The sequence below is a fragment of the Caretta caretta genome, chromosome 25 (genome assembly GCF_965140235.1).
Source record: "Caretta caretta isolate rCarCar2 chromosome 25, rCarCar1.hap1, whole genome shotgun sequence".
Classification (NCBI taxonomy): domain Eukaryota; kingdom Metazoa; phylum Chordata; order Testudines; family Cheloniidae; genus Caretta; species Caretta caretta.
The window spans coordinates 11671983-11685873 of NC_134230.1; the positions used below are offsets into that span (position 1 = coordinate 11671983).

At 52.9% G+C, this 13891-nt stretch overlaps 1 protein-coding gene across 1 annotated transcript; it reads left to right on the forward strand.

Moving 5' to 3' along the window:
• The first annotated feature begins 2902 nt into the window (after positions 1 to 2902).
• YJU2 (YJU2 splicing factor homolog) lies at positions 2903 to 12452 on the forward strand. The gene is made up of 8 exons (XM_048830907.2): positions 2903 to 2994; positions 4051 to 4151; positions 5261 to 5405; positions 5877 to 6011; positions 6420 to 6601; positions 8278 to 8398; positions 9663 to 9828; positions 11365 to 12452. The coding sequence occupies exons 1-8, from the start codon at positions 2971 to 2973 to the stop codon at positions 11481 to 11483; spliced, it is 993 nt and encodes a 330-aa protein (XP_048686864.1). The 5' UTR covers positions 2903 to 2970; the 3' UTR covers positions 11484 to 12452.
• The last annotated feature ends 1439 nt before the right edge of the window (positions 12453 to 13891 follow it).

Here is a 13891-nt window from a genome sequence, read left to right on the forward strand (position 1 = left end):
AACTTTCCGACAGCAGAAAACCGAACACCCTGCCCCACCCCCTGCCCTTCCCCTCCCCTGCCCCGCCCCTTCTCCGAGGCCCCGCCCCTACTCATGCCATGCCCCCTCCCACCGTCACTCACTCTTCTCCACCCTCGCTCATTTTCAGCAGGTGGGCAGGGGATTGGGCTGCAGGAGGGGGTGAGGGCTCCAGGGTGGAGCCAGAAATGAGGGGTTCGGAGTGTGGGATGGGGCTCCAGGCTGGGGCAGGGGGATAGGGTGTGGGAGGGGGGGACAGACTTTGGGATGGGGTGCGTGCTCTGGGGTGGGGCCAGAAATGAGGGGTTCAGAATGTGGAGGTGGGCTCCTGGCTGGGACACGAGGGGCTCCAGCTCGGGGTGTGGGCTCTAGTGTGGGGCTGGACCTGAGGGGTTCAGAGTGTGGGAGGGGGTGTGGATTCTGGGAGGGAGTTTGGGTGTGGGACAGGTCTCAGGGCTGGGGCAGGGGGTTAGGGAGCAGGAGGGGGTGAGGGGTGCAGGTTCCGGGTTGCGCTCACCTCAGGCAGCTCCCAGAAGCGGCTGGCATGTCCGGCTCCTAGGAGGAGGCACGGCCAGGCGGTTCTGCATTGTGCCCCCTTCCCAGGCACTGCCCCCGCAGCTCTCATTGGCTGCGGTTCCTGGCCAATGGGAGCTGCGTAGCCGGCACTCGGGGCGGGGGCAGTGCGCGGAGTCCCTGTGGCCACACCTCTGCCTTGGAGCTGAAGGGAAATGCTGGGTGCTTCCGGGAGCCATATGGAGCCAGGGCAGGCAGGGAGCCTGCCTTAGCCCCACTGCGCCGCTGACCGGACTTTTAATGGCCCAGTCAGCAGTGCTGATTGGAGCTGCCAGGATCCTTTTCCAACTGGGCATTCCGGTCAAAAACCAGCCTGGCAACCCTAATCCTTACATCAAATTCTAAGTTCTCAAGCATCATTTTTCTGACTTTGTACATTTTGATTATTATTGATAGAAATATTTTTCATCTGTGTGGGTACGGTGAAATCAACAGTTACTGGCATTTACCAATACAAAATCCAACCCTTGCAAGCCTGGCTAGACAGCAGTCAGACTAGATGATCACAGTCGTCCCTTCTGGCTTAATAAGTTATGTTTGAGGCCATGCCTTCATTTTGGGGTATGCTCAGCCGTGTTGCCAACTTCTGCCATTTTATCACAAATCTTGCTTTAACGGGATTTGTTTGCTTGTTTCTTTGTTTTTTAAAGCCCCAGAAGCTTCAGTGATGTGAATACATAAGAATCTTGGCTTTAATTTTTTTTTTAAAGACAGTTTCTAGTCCTCGGAGCTGTAGAGGAAAGCAGGAAAATGTGACCCAAGTACATCCTAAAGGCTCAAAAACAGGAAGGCAAATGAAAAGGTCCCCAAATGTATTTTTTTTTTAAATCTCATGATTTTCAGAACCCACCTCATGATTTTGGAAGGCTTGGGACTGGCAACACTGGATTAGACATGCTAATAAGGTTACCAACTGTCTAATCACACAAACCCAAACACCTTGCCCCACCCCTTCCCTGAGGCCCCTTCCCTGTCCCCTCTCCAAGGCCCCGCCCCAGTCACTCCTCCTCCCCCCTGCCCCCGTTGCTTGCTCTCCCCAACCCTCACTCACTTTCACCGGGCTGGGGCACAGAGTTGGGGTGCAGGCTCTGGGCTGGGGCTGAGGGGTTTAGAGTATGGGAGGGGGCTCCAGGCTGAGCCTGGAGCAGGGGGTGTGGGGTGCAAGCTCTGGGAGAGAGTTTGGGTGCAGGAGGGGGCTCAGGGCTGGGGTAGAGGATTGGGGTGTGGGAGGGAGTAAGGGGTACTTGCTCCCCAAGAGGGCTCAGGGCTGTGGCGGGGGGTTGGGGTGTGGGAGGAGGTGAGGGGTGCGGGCTCCGACCAGGTGGCACTCATCTCGGGCAGTTCCTGGGTGGTGGCGCAATGGGGCTAAGGCAGGCTCCCTGCCGGCCTTGCCCTCGCTCCCCCCTCCCCGCCGCTCCCAGAAGTAGCCAGCACATCCCTGCAGCCTGGGGTGTGGGGGGGGTCCACACTGTCCATGCCCTCAAGCACCTACCCCCACCGTCCCCACAGCTCCCAGCCAATGGGAGCTGCAGATTCGGTGCTGGGGGCAACACACAGAGACACCCTGACCTCCCACCTAGGGCCTGCAGGGATGTTCCGGCCACTTTCAGGAGCAGTGCAGGGCCAGGCCTAAAATCTCCCGGTTTGGCTTCAGTAGCCTCCGGGAGATAGAGCCTGATTCCGGGAGCCTCCTGGCGAAACCAGGAGGGTTGGCAACCCTTCCCGCTAACGGCAGAGGTGTGTGTGTATAAAACTGGACCATGTTGGGGATCAGTCCTGCTTTGAGCAGGGGGTTGGACTAGATGACCTCCTGAGCTCCCTTCCAACCCTGATATTCTATGATTACTGGAGCATGCTCTTTTAAGGGGCAGCGAGAGCCCCGGCTGCGTTACTGGACCCTCTTGCCCCTGCGGTGCCGCATGCGAGACCAGCGTGGCATTGCACTATAAACCCTGCACGTCTCCTTGCAATGGGCAAACTCAGGAGTAGGCGGCTCGCTGCCTGGTTTCTCTGTACACTGCATAGGAGGGTCTGAAATGGCCTGGGAAAGCAGCCCCTAGGCGCGGCCAACGCGCTGAGCCCCACAGAGCCTCCAATGCTGAGCCAGCCCTGCAGCAGCCAAGACTCAGCTCCTCCCGGAACCTTTCTCAGCAGGGCTTGACGCGTAGACGGGCCTCTTTAGCTGCAGCACGCGAGCCATCGGGCGGGGTTTAGTTGTGATGGGCGGCAGTAAGAGCCAATAGGAAACACGTCTGCTCGCGGCTCCTTGTTTCAGGCCAATGGCAGGGTGCGGGGCTGGGTCCCGGAAGTGCCGGGGAGCTGGGAGGGGCGGAGAGTTAGCGCGGGGCGGACCCGGGCTGGGCACAGGCCGGCGGCAAAATGTCGGAGAGGAAGGTTTTGAATGTGAGTCGGGGGCGGGCCCTGCAGTGGGGGTGGGAGAAGGAGACCTGGGGGGGGGGGCGAGGGACAGGTAGTGGGGGGAGGGGAAGGAGAGGAACAGGTAGCGGGGGAGGGGAACTGGGGGGCCCGTAGCGGGGGAGGGGAGAGGGACAGGTAGTGGGGGGAGGGGAGGGAGACCGGGGAGGCTCCGTAGTGGGGGAGGGGAGGGAGACCGGCGGGGGCGGCTCCGTAGCGGGGGAGGGAAGAGGGACAGGTAGTGAGGGGAGGGGAGGGAGACCGGGGAGGCTCCGTAGTGGGGGAGGGGAGAGGGACAGGTAGTGGGGGGAGGGGAGGGAGACCGGGGAGGCTCCGTAGTGGGGGAGGGGAGAGGGACAGGTAGTGGGGGGAGGAGAGGGAGATCGGGGGGGGGCGGCTCCGTAGCGGGGGGGGGGCGAGGGACAGGTAGTGGGGGGAGGGGAAGGAGACCGGGGAGGGGAGAGGAACAGGTAGCGGGGGGAGGGGAGGGAGACCGGGGAGGCTCCGTAGTGGGGGAGGGGAGAGGGACAGGTAGTGGGGGGAGGAGAGGGAGATCGGGGGGGGGCGGCTCCGTAGCGGGGGAGGGAAGAGGGACAGGTAGTGAGGGGAGGGGAGGGAGACCGGGGAGGCTCCGTAGTGGGGGAGGGGAGAGGGAGATCGGGGGGGCGGCTCCGTAGCGGGGGAGGGAAGAGGGACAGGTAGTGAGGGGAGGGGAGGGAGACCGGGGAGGCTCCGTAGTGGGGGAGGGGAGAGGGACAGGTAGTGGGGGAGGGGAGAGGGACAGGTAGTAGGGGAGGGGAACGGGTGGGGGTCGTAGCGGAGGAGAGGAGAGATGGCATCTGTCCTGCTGAAAGGCCTTCTAAGCTTTGCGTGCGGGTCAGCTCTGATGTGAGTGTGGGGAGCCCTGACATTGCGACCCTGCTCTGATCCTCAGTGGATCCCAAAGAGCTGGAGCAATGGGTGATACCCTGCTTCACCCCCCCCCATTTCACCCTCTCACCCCACAGCCTCCCCACTGATGCCTTTTCTGTTTTGTTCTTGTAGAAATACTACCCACCCGACTTCGATCCATCTAAAATCCCAAAGCTCAAGCTCCCAAAGGACCGGCAATATGTTGTGCGGTTGATGGCCCCGTTCAACATGAGGTGAGAGAGGTGGTACTGGCTGTGCGTGTACTGGAGAACTTATGGGAACGCTGTTCTGTCACAAGCATTTGGCAGATTTCGTAGGATATCCCTCCTCTGGGTTCTTACTTTGTTTCCATCGAGCCGGCCGTATACTGGGATGGAGGGGGAATCCAGCTATTTGCTGAATGTACTGACTGGATTTTGGTAATAAGGAACGCTTGTGAGGTTTTGGCTGCTTTTTTTTCTTTTTTTTTGAGCAAGTTACTCTGTGCACCACAATATTTACAACTGATGTAACCCTTTGGGGTGCAGGTCTACTTTGTATAGCTATAAACTAAATAGCAGAATCTCCTCTGGAATGACTTAATCTAGACACTCTCAAACTACTATGTATGCATGTTTAGCCAGCTGCTTAAATGCTAGGGCTGACTAAATGTTCCCCTGCTGTATTCATAAGGGTCTTTCAGGCAGGCCTGAGGATCGCATGACCAGACTCAAGTCCACCCGAACTTTTACTTGGGATGGACAAACCTGCCTCTTTAGATTCAGCTTCTGCTGTTGCTGTAAAAACACCTCACAGAAACCAGGTAGAAAGGATGGTCTAGTGGATAAAACACTGGACTGTGACTGGTTCAATTCCTGGCTTGGCTACAGACTTGTTGTGTGAGCTTGGGCAAGTTACCCAATCAACCCTGTGCCTCAATTCCCTGGCTTTGTTTTTTAACTAGTGGGGGGGCAATACCTGTCCACTAATAATAATTATATAATAATATCCATTAATGATGGTGAGGTCCTCAGAAACTACGGTGATGAAGGCCATATAAGTACCTAAATGTCCAGAGTGTGCAGGAACGCCCCACTCCGGAGCAGTATGTGAGAGGGAGGCAACTGTCAATCAACAGAAATGACACTGATCAAAGATTACATGGAAAAAATAGCAATGTATCGAATGTCTTTCTATTCTGGTCATCTTAGATGTTATGTATAACAATAGGTACCAGATGTTCAGATGTTACAATGCCCATTAAAACTAGGCTCAGCCCCCATGTATGTCAGTTAGACTCCTGTCTTTCTCTAGTTTTTTATTACACTGTGGACCTAATGCACTTTCTCTTTGCTTCGTGTAGGTGCAAGACATGTGGTGAGTACATCTATAAAGGCAAGAAGTTTAATGCTCGCAAGGAGACTGTTCAGAATGAGGTGTACTTGGGGCTTCCCATCTTTCGCTTCTACATCAAATGTACCCGCTGCCTGGCAGAAATCACATTCAAGGTGAAGATTTTGGGACTTCTATAGCTGGGCTCTTGATATCTGGGGGGGCAGCCTGGTGTAGATCCGGGCACTGAGTGACAGGAGATCTCCATTCTAATCCTAGACGGTTCCCAACAAATGCTACTATTTTAAGACAACCAGAGGTCAAATTTTGCATCCAAACTATTTGATCTCTATTCCCCTTTTAACAAACAGTAAAGTATCTCATCCACAGTGTGAGTAGGGCACTATTGCTTCTCAAATGTCTGAGTACAATGGGTGTTTCTAGGGTATAAATAATCATTCTTTTGGCAGGTGATGTGAATAAAACAAGGTTGAAGTGCTTTGTGTAGTTTTATGTGTTGCTTTGAAAATCATACTGGCTGTTCATTACCAGCACTGAATAGATGAACAATGATTGGAGCAATAGCAGCCTGTCGTGCATGTGGCATGTTCACAATCATTCCCTTATGTTGCTCCTGTCTTCCTCAGACGGATCCTGAGAACACAGACTACACAATGGAACATGGCGCCACTCGGAACTTCCAAGCTGAGAAGCTGTTGGAGGAAGAGGAGAAGAGGGTGCAGAAGGAAAGAGAGGAGGAAGAGCTGAACAATCCCATGAAGGTATTTGAATGCATCCTTCCCTTTCCCCTTAAGTCCTAAATATTAGACTGAGATCTGCAGGCCTCAGCCACTTGCGTTTCAGTGCGTTGAAGGAGGCTACTGCCCCAGTTCTGCAACTTTGGAACTGGCCTAGGCAGAGATGGTAACTGAGGTCTCTGTAGGTTCTGTTTTATCCTGGAATGAGTAAAGGGAGTTTACCACTATCTTTAATTGCGCTTGTTAAGATCTGAAAACGAGGCTCCCCATACTCATGCTATCTCACGCCTAGTACTCATGCTAAACTTTGTCACTTAGGTACCATGGCAGCAGGCACTTAAGAATTGCCATGCTAGTAATGGAAGCTACAGTTCATGAGTTGTCGGTGAGGCTTACCCAGTACTTCAAGGGCTTTCCTGCTTTCCCTACTAGGTTTTGGAGAACCGAACGAAGGACTCCAAGCTGGAGATGGAGGTTCTGGAGAACCTGCAAGAGCTGAAGGAGCTGAACCAGCGTCAGGCAAATGTGGACTTTGAATCCATGCTGAAGCAGTATAAGGACTATGAGGAGGAGCGGAAACGAAGGGAGCTAGAGGAGGATGAGACAGAGATGAAGTGAGTCAGCTGGAAACATTGCTTATGTTTGAGTTCTGGTCAGACCTGGATATATGAAACTTTCCAGGCTGCCACCTGTGGGCTGGGCAGTGGTCTTAGCAGCCCCCCCACATCCCCACAGCAGTATTTTAATGGGAGGGACAGTGCCAGAGATCCAAAAGAGGGTAACACTTGCAATCTGAGGGTGTGGGATTTATGCATGGTAGGGCTGTGGTGTGGATTGGGATGTGAGGAGATCTAATAGGATGACTGATATCCGACCTATCTAGACATACAGGTAAAGGACACACATGAGGTGCGGTGGCCCTAATATTGAAAGAGGTAAGGGAAATATAAGTGACCCTCCACGGGGCGGTGTTTGCACGCCAAAAGCCACTGTCCCAGTTGGCATCTTTGGCAAAGAGATCAAAGACTGAGCTGGCCTCTGAGACTGAACTTGCCTTGAGAGGAGACCTCTTCCAGGGTGTAGGGCTAAAGTACCTTTGTGTCAGGGTGTGGGGAAAACCCCTATCGTTGTGTCCATGGTATTATTCTGGGGCTAAATGAAAGACCTTTCAGCAGCACTGAACTGCACCTAAAAAAGGGGACTTGGAGTGCTGCAAGGATTCCAAGCTGTAACAGCTAACAGACTGGGAAGGGAAGATGGGGTCCAGCAGCAATGTGGGAGCTGTTGAATTCTGGCACACTCAAGTGGCTGTCCCAGCTCAGTTGTAACATATCAGAACTACAGTGTATGCAGGACAGCACTGCTCTTCGCAGGGCTCATGACGGTGGATGTTTTTTATTGAGTCACAGACTCCAAGGCCGAAAGTCCACAGTGGTCATCTAGGGCTTGTCTTCACTACCGGGGTAAGTTGACCTAAGTTATGCTACTTCAGCTACATGAATAACGCTCTCTGGTTGACTTCCTTTACCCTTCTGGAAGAGCTGGAATACTGGGGTCCACTGGAGAGCGCTCTGCCATCGATTTAGTGGGTCTTTACTAGACCCGCTAAATCGACCCCTGCTGCTTCAATTGCAGCAGCAATCTCCCCATAGTGAAGACCAACCCCTAGTCCAGGGGTGGGCAAATTTTTTGGCCTGAGGGCCACATCTGGGTGGGGAAATTGCATACAGGGCCATGAATGTAGAGCTGGGCCAGGGGGTTGGGCTGTGGCAGGGGGCTCAGGGCTGGGGTGCTGGGTGCAGGAGGGGTTCGGGATGCGGGCTCCGGCCCAGTGCCACTTACCTTGAGTGGCTCCGGGGTGGCAGCGGTGTGCAGGGGGGTTGGTAATCCCACGGGCCGGATCCAAAGCCCTGACAGGCCGTAGTTTGCCCACCCCTGCCCTAGTCTGACCTCCTGCATAATACAGGCCAGAGAACTGCCCCAGAATAGTTCCTGGAGCAGATCTTTTAGAAAAATCATCCAGTTTTGATTTAAAAGTTACCAGTGGTGGAGAATCCACCATTGACTCTTGGTAAATAGTTCCAATGATTAATTATTCTCTCAATTAAACATTTAACACCTTACTTCCAGTCTGAATTTTAGTTTCAAGTTCCAGCCATTGGATTGTGTTCTACCTTTGTCTGCTAGAATGAAGAGCCCATTATCAAATATTTGTTGCCCATGTGGGCACGGATAGACTGTAATCAAGTCACTCTGTTACACCTCTCTGGGGGATCCCTTTGCTTTGCAGAGCTATGCTGGAACAAGCCCAGAGCAGGCGATTCCTGGAAGACTCTGACTCTGATGAGGAAGCTGTCCAAGTGCCCTCAAGGTCAGCGCTGAAAATGAAACCTACTGACATCTTGCAGGAGGTAAATCCTGGGGGTAGGGGCTTTTCCAGCAGTGCATCTCTCTGAGACGGGAGATTTTTCCACAAGGGAACAAACTAAAACCCAGCGAACCACATTGCATGAGAAGTCCCCTGTTTTGGAGACTTTGAGGCACAATTGCCTCTCTTGCAGGCCCAGTTTAGAAAATGTGGCTCATTGTGTATTAGACTGAAAGGAAGAAGTGAGAGGTTTTGGTCGAAGTAAACTTCAGCCTGTATCAACTAACAAAGGGGCTCATCTCCGTGGTGGTGAGCTGCCGCTAAGAACCCCCACCCATACAGTCATGCCTGATGATGGTTCAGCGGTCAGCATGTTGCTGCTGGCTTTGCTCCCTGGTTTTGGCTTGTACCCAAAAGGATTGTAATGGTTTAATCGTTATACAAACGTAAGTTACATCAGTACAAGATTAGCAGTGGTGGAAGATGCCAGCTGGACATCCCTGAAGAATGAAGCCCTGTGTTTATCCACAGCAGGGCACGCTCCCGTGCATGATCACAACCTATTGTTCTGATGCTTGCTCTGAGGCGGAGGGAGTTCAGTCCTTGGTATAATCTCCACAGAAGATCCAGCATACAGGCCAGTTAGTGCCAATGGCAGCGGTTTCTCTCTTATGTCAATCCCTGTCCACTGAGACCGTCAAACAGTGCAGGCTGGTGAAAGCTTTCAAGTGACTCCCAAGCCAGGCTGGAGTTCAACTGTGAGATGTTCTCTGTCCCAGTCCTTCTGAGCCATCTCGTCACAAGTGTGTTAAACCCAGTGGTTGGTCCAGCAGCCAGCATGTGAGATCAGAGAAGCTGGATACTGGAAAGTCCTGTTGCACGCATCTGGATCACCCCTCTGCCAATGGACAACTGTGCCCGCTGACCAGTGTCTCTTCCAGCCTTGCTGTGGATGCCCCAAGCAACGGGGCATCAGTCTTTGGGGAGGCTCTTCCACACCCTTCTTGATCTCTGGGACAGCAAGCTTTCCCTGGTATTCAGCCTGAATCTTCCTGTGCTGATTTCGTTCCTCTGCACCTAACAGTGCTCTGTCCCATCCTAGCCACACCTTTTCTTCACACCCTGTAGATATCCAGCGAGGGGCTTTCTCCTTGCTGCTCTATGACATGATACCTCTGTGTATGCAGCTCAAACCACCCTTGATTTGGATGATGATGATGATGTGGCATTTTGCATAGTCTCCCCCCCCACCCCACCCCAGCGGCTCCAAGGACCAAGAGCATTAATATTTGTGCTCCCTTCTGTAGGACATGGAGCCCCAGAGCAAGAAGCTAAAGACTGAAAGCTGGGAGAGGAGTGTGGGCAAACTGAACAGCAAGTCCCAGCTGGCCGGCCTGGTCACGGTGAAGAAACAGACCCCGGGCTCCACCACCGCTAACGGTGTGGGGAAGCAAACTACACTACAAAGCTCAGGTAACTTGGGTTCTGTCTCACCTACATGGTAATGCAGGACCTGATTAGCCACTTAACTCCAGGCCACCAAGGTGGGTTCTAACAGGTTGGGGACATCAAGCAGCTTAATCATGTGTGTCTGTGTTGTCTTCAATTATATGTTGCAGTTTAGTGATTCACGACCCAACAGAATTTTGTCAGAATGGCATCAAGTTTGGTGTTGGGATTTCCAGTAGGGGCCAATGCCCAGTGTTTCAGAGAGGAAGCCATCTTCTCTCTCCTGCCTCCCATATAGTGCATTGTTATGGGGAAGTAAAATTCCTTCCTGACCACTCTGGCAAAGAGCTTGTGTCCTGAAGCATGAGAGCTGATTGCCAGTGTCTGAACTTCTGTATTGACATTTTGATGCTCAGATACAATGATGGTGCTAGTCTATAGAAGTACTATGATAAATATTTTTATATTATTGCTCATAAAATTATTGAGCTCCTCTGTTCTGTGTCTGTACAGCGCCTAGCCCAAAGGCGTCCTGGCCCATAACTTGGGCTGCCTGTGCGCTACAGTAGTACAGACGGTAATGCGAGACCAGGCATGGGATTTGAATTTACTGTGCCATTCCAAAACTTACTTTCCACAAGGAGGTTGGGGCTGTTGACACAGCTGTCTGCTACAGTAACATAAACAGCTTGAAGGTGATCACAAGCCATCTTCTGTCTTCATTTTACTGTCCAGGGAGTTTATATTGTATGCTGTGATATTTGGGACATGCTGTTCTGCCTTCCCCAAACTCCCCTGCACTTTCAGTTGCACACAGTATTCTTTCCTTCCTGTCCTAAACTGTTGCACGGGATTGCTTTGTTCTGTTGAACAACGGCTGTGTTCCATCGCAGAGGTGGCTGCATTGTGATGGCGGGCGAAATGATCCCAGCCCTCTGGGTAGTTTAATCTTTTTGAATGACAGGTGCTATGTAAGATTACATTGGCTGCTGATCCAAACCTGGTGTTCCATGAATGGCCCAGCTGAATGATGTTTTCCCTATATCATCCACACACCAGTCCCTCCGCCCCACCTTTCCAGCCTGAGAGCTTGTACAGCAAAGACAGTTTCACACACAGGAGGCCACCTCACAGAAAGCATCTGTGTTAGACTGAGGTTTGACTCACCTCACCCTCTTCTAGTTAGGTGGAATCCGCGTATGCTTAAGTATCTCCGACATTTCCATTCTCTTATGTCACCACAAGGGGGCAGGAGGAGAGCCTCTGTAGAAATGCGACTGTCTCTTCTCCCAGCAACATCAAACCTTTTAATCCTCTTTGCGACTCAGACAGGGTGCTGAGGAAACTGTTTTACTCCAGGTCCTAATGCCTGGTGTTGCAGTGGGTGCCCAGAACCTGGCAGGGCCTGGGCCCGCCCCTCGGGGTGGTTGAAGCCCATCCATGCAGCAACAGGAGTGCTTCAACTCCTGATTTCCTCGGGCGTCCGTAAGGTGCAGCTCTCTGTTCTCCAGCAGTGGGTGTGGGGTGTGAATGATTGAACCTGCTCTGTTTGGTTTCTAGATGCTGGAAGTTGGAGCTCCTCGTTACCTGCTGTGACCCAGCCCCCATCAGCAGCCCAGGGCTCTTCCCTCAGCCTGTTGGGGGCGTATTCTGACAGCGAAGACAGTACCAGTGACTGAGTCTGTGGGTCTCTGCTGAGAGCTCTCACTCCGCTGCCTTACCCAGTTGGGGTAGAGCGAGGCCAGGGGTTGGCAATGGGATGCAGGGAGGGCAGAGTTTCCTCTCTTCACCCCACCACCAGGCAGCTGCTGTCCTAACAACCAAATCCTGCCAGAGAGCTGGCATCCTTGTGCATAGACAATCCCAGTGGGATTCCCGGGCAGTCTGCGCACATGGCCAGCCATGTGTAATTGGAGCTGCTCTTCCTTCCTGGAAACCCCGAATATACCGTCATGTTACAGCATTCCTTCAAACTGGGATACAGGAGTACCACTTCCAGTGCAACCAGATTGCCTCCAGGCATCTCTTCCTATTAAACATCCGTCAGTCCGGGCTCCTGTCAGCCTGTCGTGAGTGATGGTGGCACCAGCAAACCAAAGCTGCCCAGGGGAAGAATCTCTATTAGATGAGACAAGCTTCCTCTTTTCAGGCTTGTTTCCCACATCTTCCTGACCATGTGTTTGGGGAGATTGGGGAGTAGAAAGTGGCTGCCTAGTCTGATAGCGGGAGCAAAGCCCCAAAGTCGGAAGGAGCTGAGAGCAGCAGGTCACCTACTGTGGCTGGAATCCATCATGCCGTGTTTATCGAAAGCCTTGTCATCAGCAGCTAAGTGGAGGGTAATGAAGTGTGTGGTTCTATATACCAGCATCTCCCTCACCACTCCAGTCTCCTGGAATTCCTGTAAAGCCCAATCTGTCTCCAGGCCTCTCTGTTAACTCTTACCATGTCTGAATTCTTGGCATGGGGCTCTGGTTTAATGTGTAACTTGTTTTGCTCTTCTCTTGTGTCCTCCCCGACATTGCTGCATTTAGCCTGTGCGTCCCGATACAAGGTAGAGGCGATGTTAGTGCCTATTACTCCCCATGAGGATCGTGCCATTTTTAACACAGTTGTTTAACTTCAGATGTAATAAAGGATTCTGAAGAGCATCTCTCCCTTCCCCTGTCATTCTTTGTAAAACTGTCTTCAGATGGTGTGGCCTAGTGGTGAGGGTAGGAGATTGGGAGTCAGGACTCCTGGGTTCTCTTGCTGGCTCAGTGTGTGACCCTTTTAGTTGAGAAGCAGCGAGTCACTAAACCACCTGCCCAAGAGGCCGATAGGAATGTGTTGTGCGTGGATTAATTAATCCATAGGATCACTGGAGTTGGGGATGGAGCAGATTTAAAATCCTGGATCAAACCTGTGCCCACAGAATACACAGGGCATGCAGCTGAGTTCAGCAACCGGGTGCTCGCTTCATGCTATTGTTGTGTCCTTAGCTCATAGACTTTAAGGTCATAAGGGACCATCGTGGTCATCTAGTCTGATCTGCACATTGCAGGCCGCAGAACCTCCCTCCCTCCCCCTCCTGTAATAGACCCCTAACGTCTGACTGAGTTACTGAAGTCCTCAAATCATGATGTAAAGGCTTCAAGTTACAGAGAATCCACCATTTATACTAGTTTAAACCTGCAAGTGACCCATGCCTGATGCTGCAGAGGAAGATGAACCACCCCTCTCCTCTCCCCCCCGCCCCGAGTTCTGAAGCCCCTTAAGGTCTCTCAGCAGAGTCAGAAAAAAATCCCCAAACCTCCCTATGGTCTCTGTCCCCCCCCCACCCCCCCTCCCCCCCAAGTCCTTCCCTAGCTCTGTAATGTACTTTCCCTGGGTTCTCCAGTTTCTGCGACATGCTGTTTTTCTTGCTTTGAGTATCAGTGGAGAGTTTCTGTCTCCCTGTGGCCTTCTAACTGGGTGAATCAGACAAGACGAGGTCAAACAACTGGCTGATACTCAGGCAATAACCTTTTTGTCTCACATCATTCCTAACTACGGCCTGGACCCCCACACCCATCAGGGTAGTCCCGGCTCAATCAGCTTTTTACCCCAACGCTCAGGAGCAGCCAGTGGAGAGTGACCACAAGGGGCAAAGGCAGCCTTGAGTGTCCCCCTCTGTCCCTGTAGAGGGGGGGTGAAGCTGCTCAGCTGTAGCTTCACTGGAACCAGCGACTCCTCCAAAGAGCGCTAGGAGGATGCAAGTGTGAGCGCCTGCCAGAGGCTTTGATTTCGGGGTGGGACGAGCCAGAGACTACTGCGCTTGCAAAGGCTGGAAGCCCTGCTCAGGGGGACAGTCACAGCAGAGCCTAGTCTGAGCACTGGCAGGCTTAAGGAAGGGCGAGCTGTGCAGTGCTCTGAACTCTTGCCAGGCTTACAAAGGTTAAACCACCCGCTGCAGGGAGAGGAATCCTGCGCGATGCTGTCTGGTGCTGCTCTTGGTCTTGCTCTCCCGCGCTGCCTTTCTGGGAGTGGGGGCTGGCAGGGGAAGGGGGCCGGCCTCCTTAAAAACAGAGAGCTTCTTGGGAAAGGCACTGGCCAGGCTGCTCCCGCTGCG

What these genes read in the sequence shown, in the direction of transcription:
- YJU2 (XM_048830907.2), top strand. Translation starts at nt 2,971, where the DNA reads ATGTCGGAGAGGAAGGTTTTGAAT. An exon ending in AGCTGAACAATCCCATGAAG is followed by an intron (nt 6,012 to 6,419) that starts GTATTTGAATGC and finishes TTTCCCTACTAG; the next exon opens with GTTTTGGAGAACCGAACGAA. An exon ending in GAGGATGAGACAGAGATGAA is followed by an intron (nt 6,602 to 8,277) that starts GTGAGTCAGCTG and finishes TTTGCTTTGCAG; the next exon opens with AGCTATGCTGGAACAAGCCC.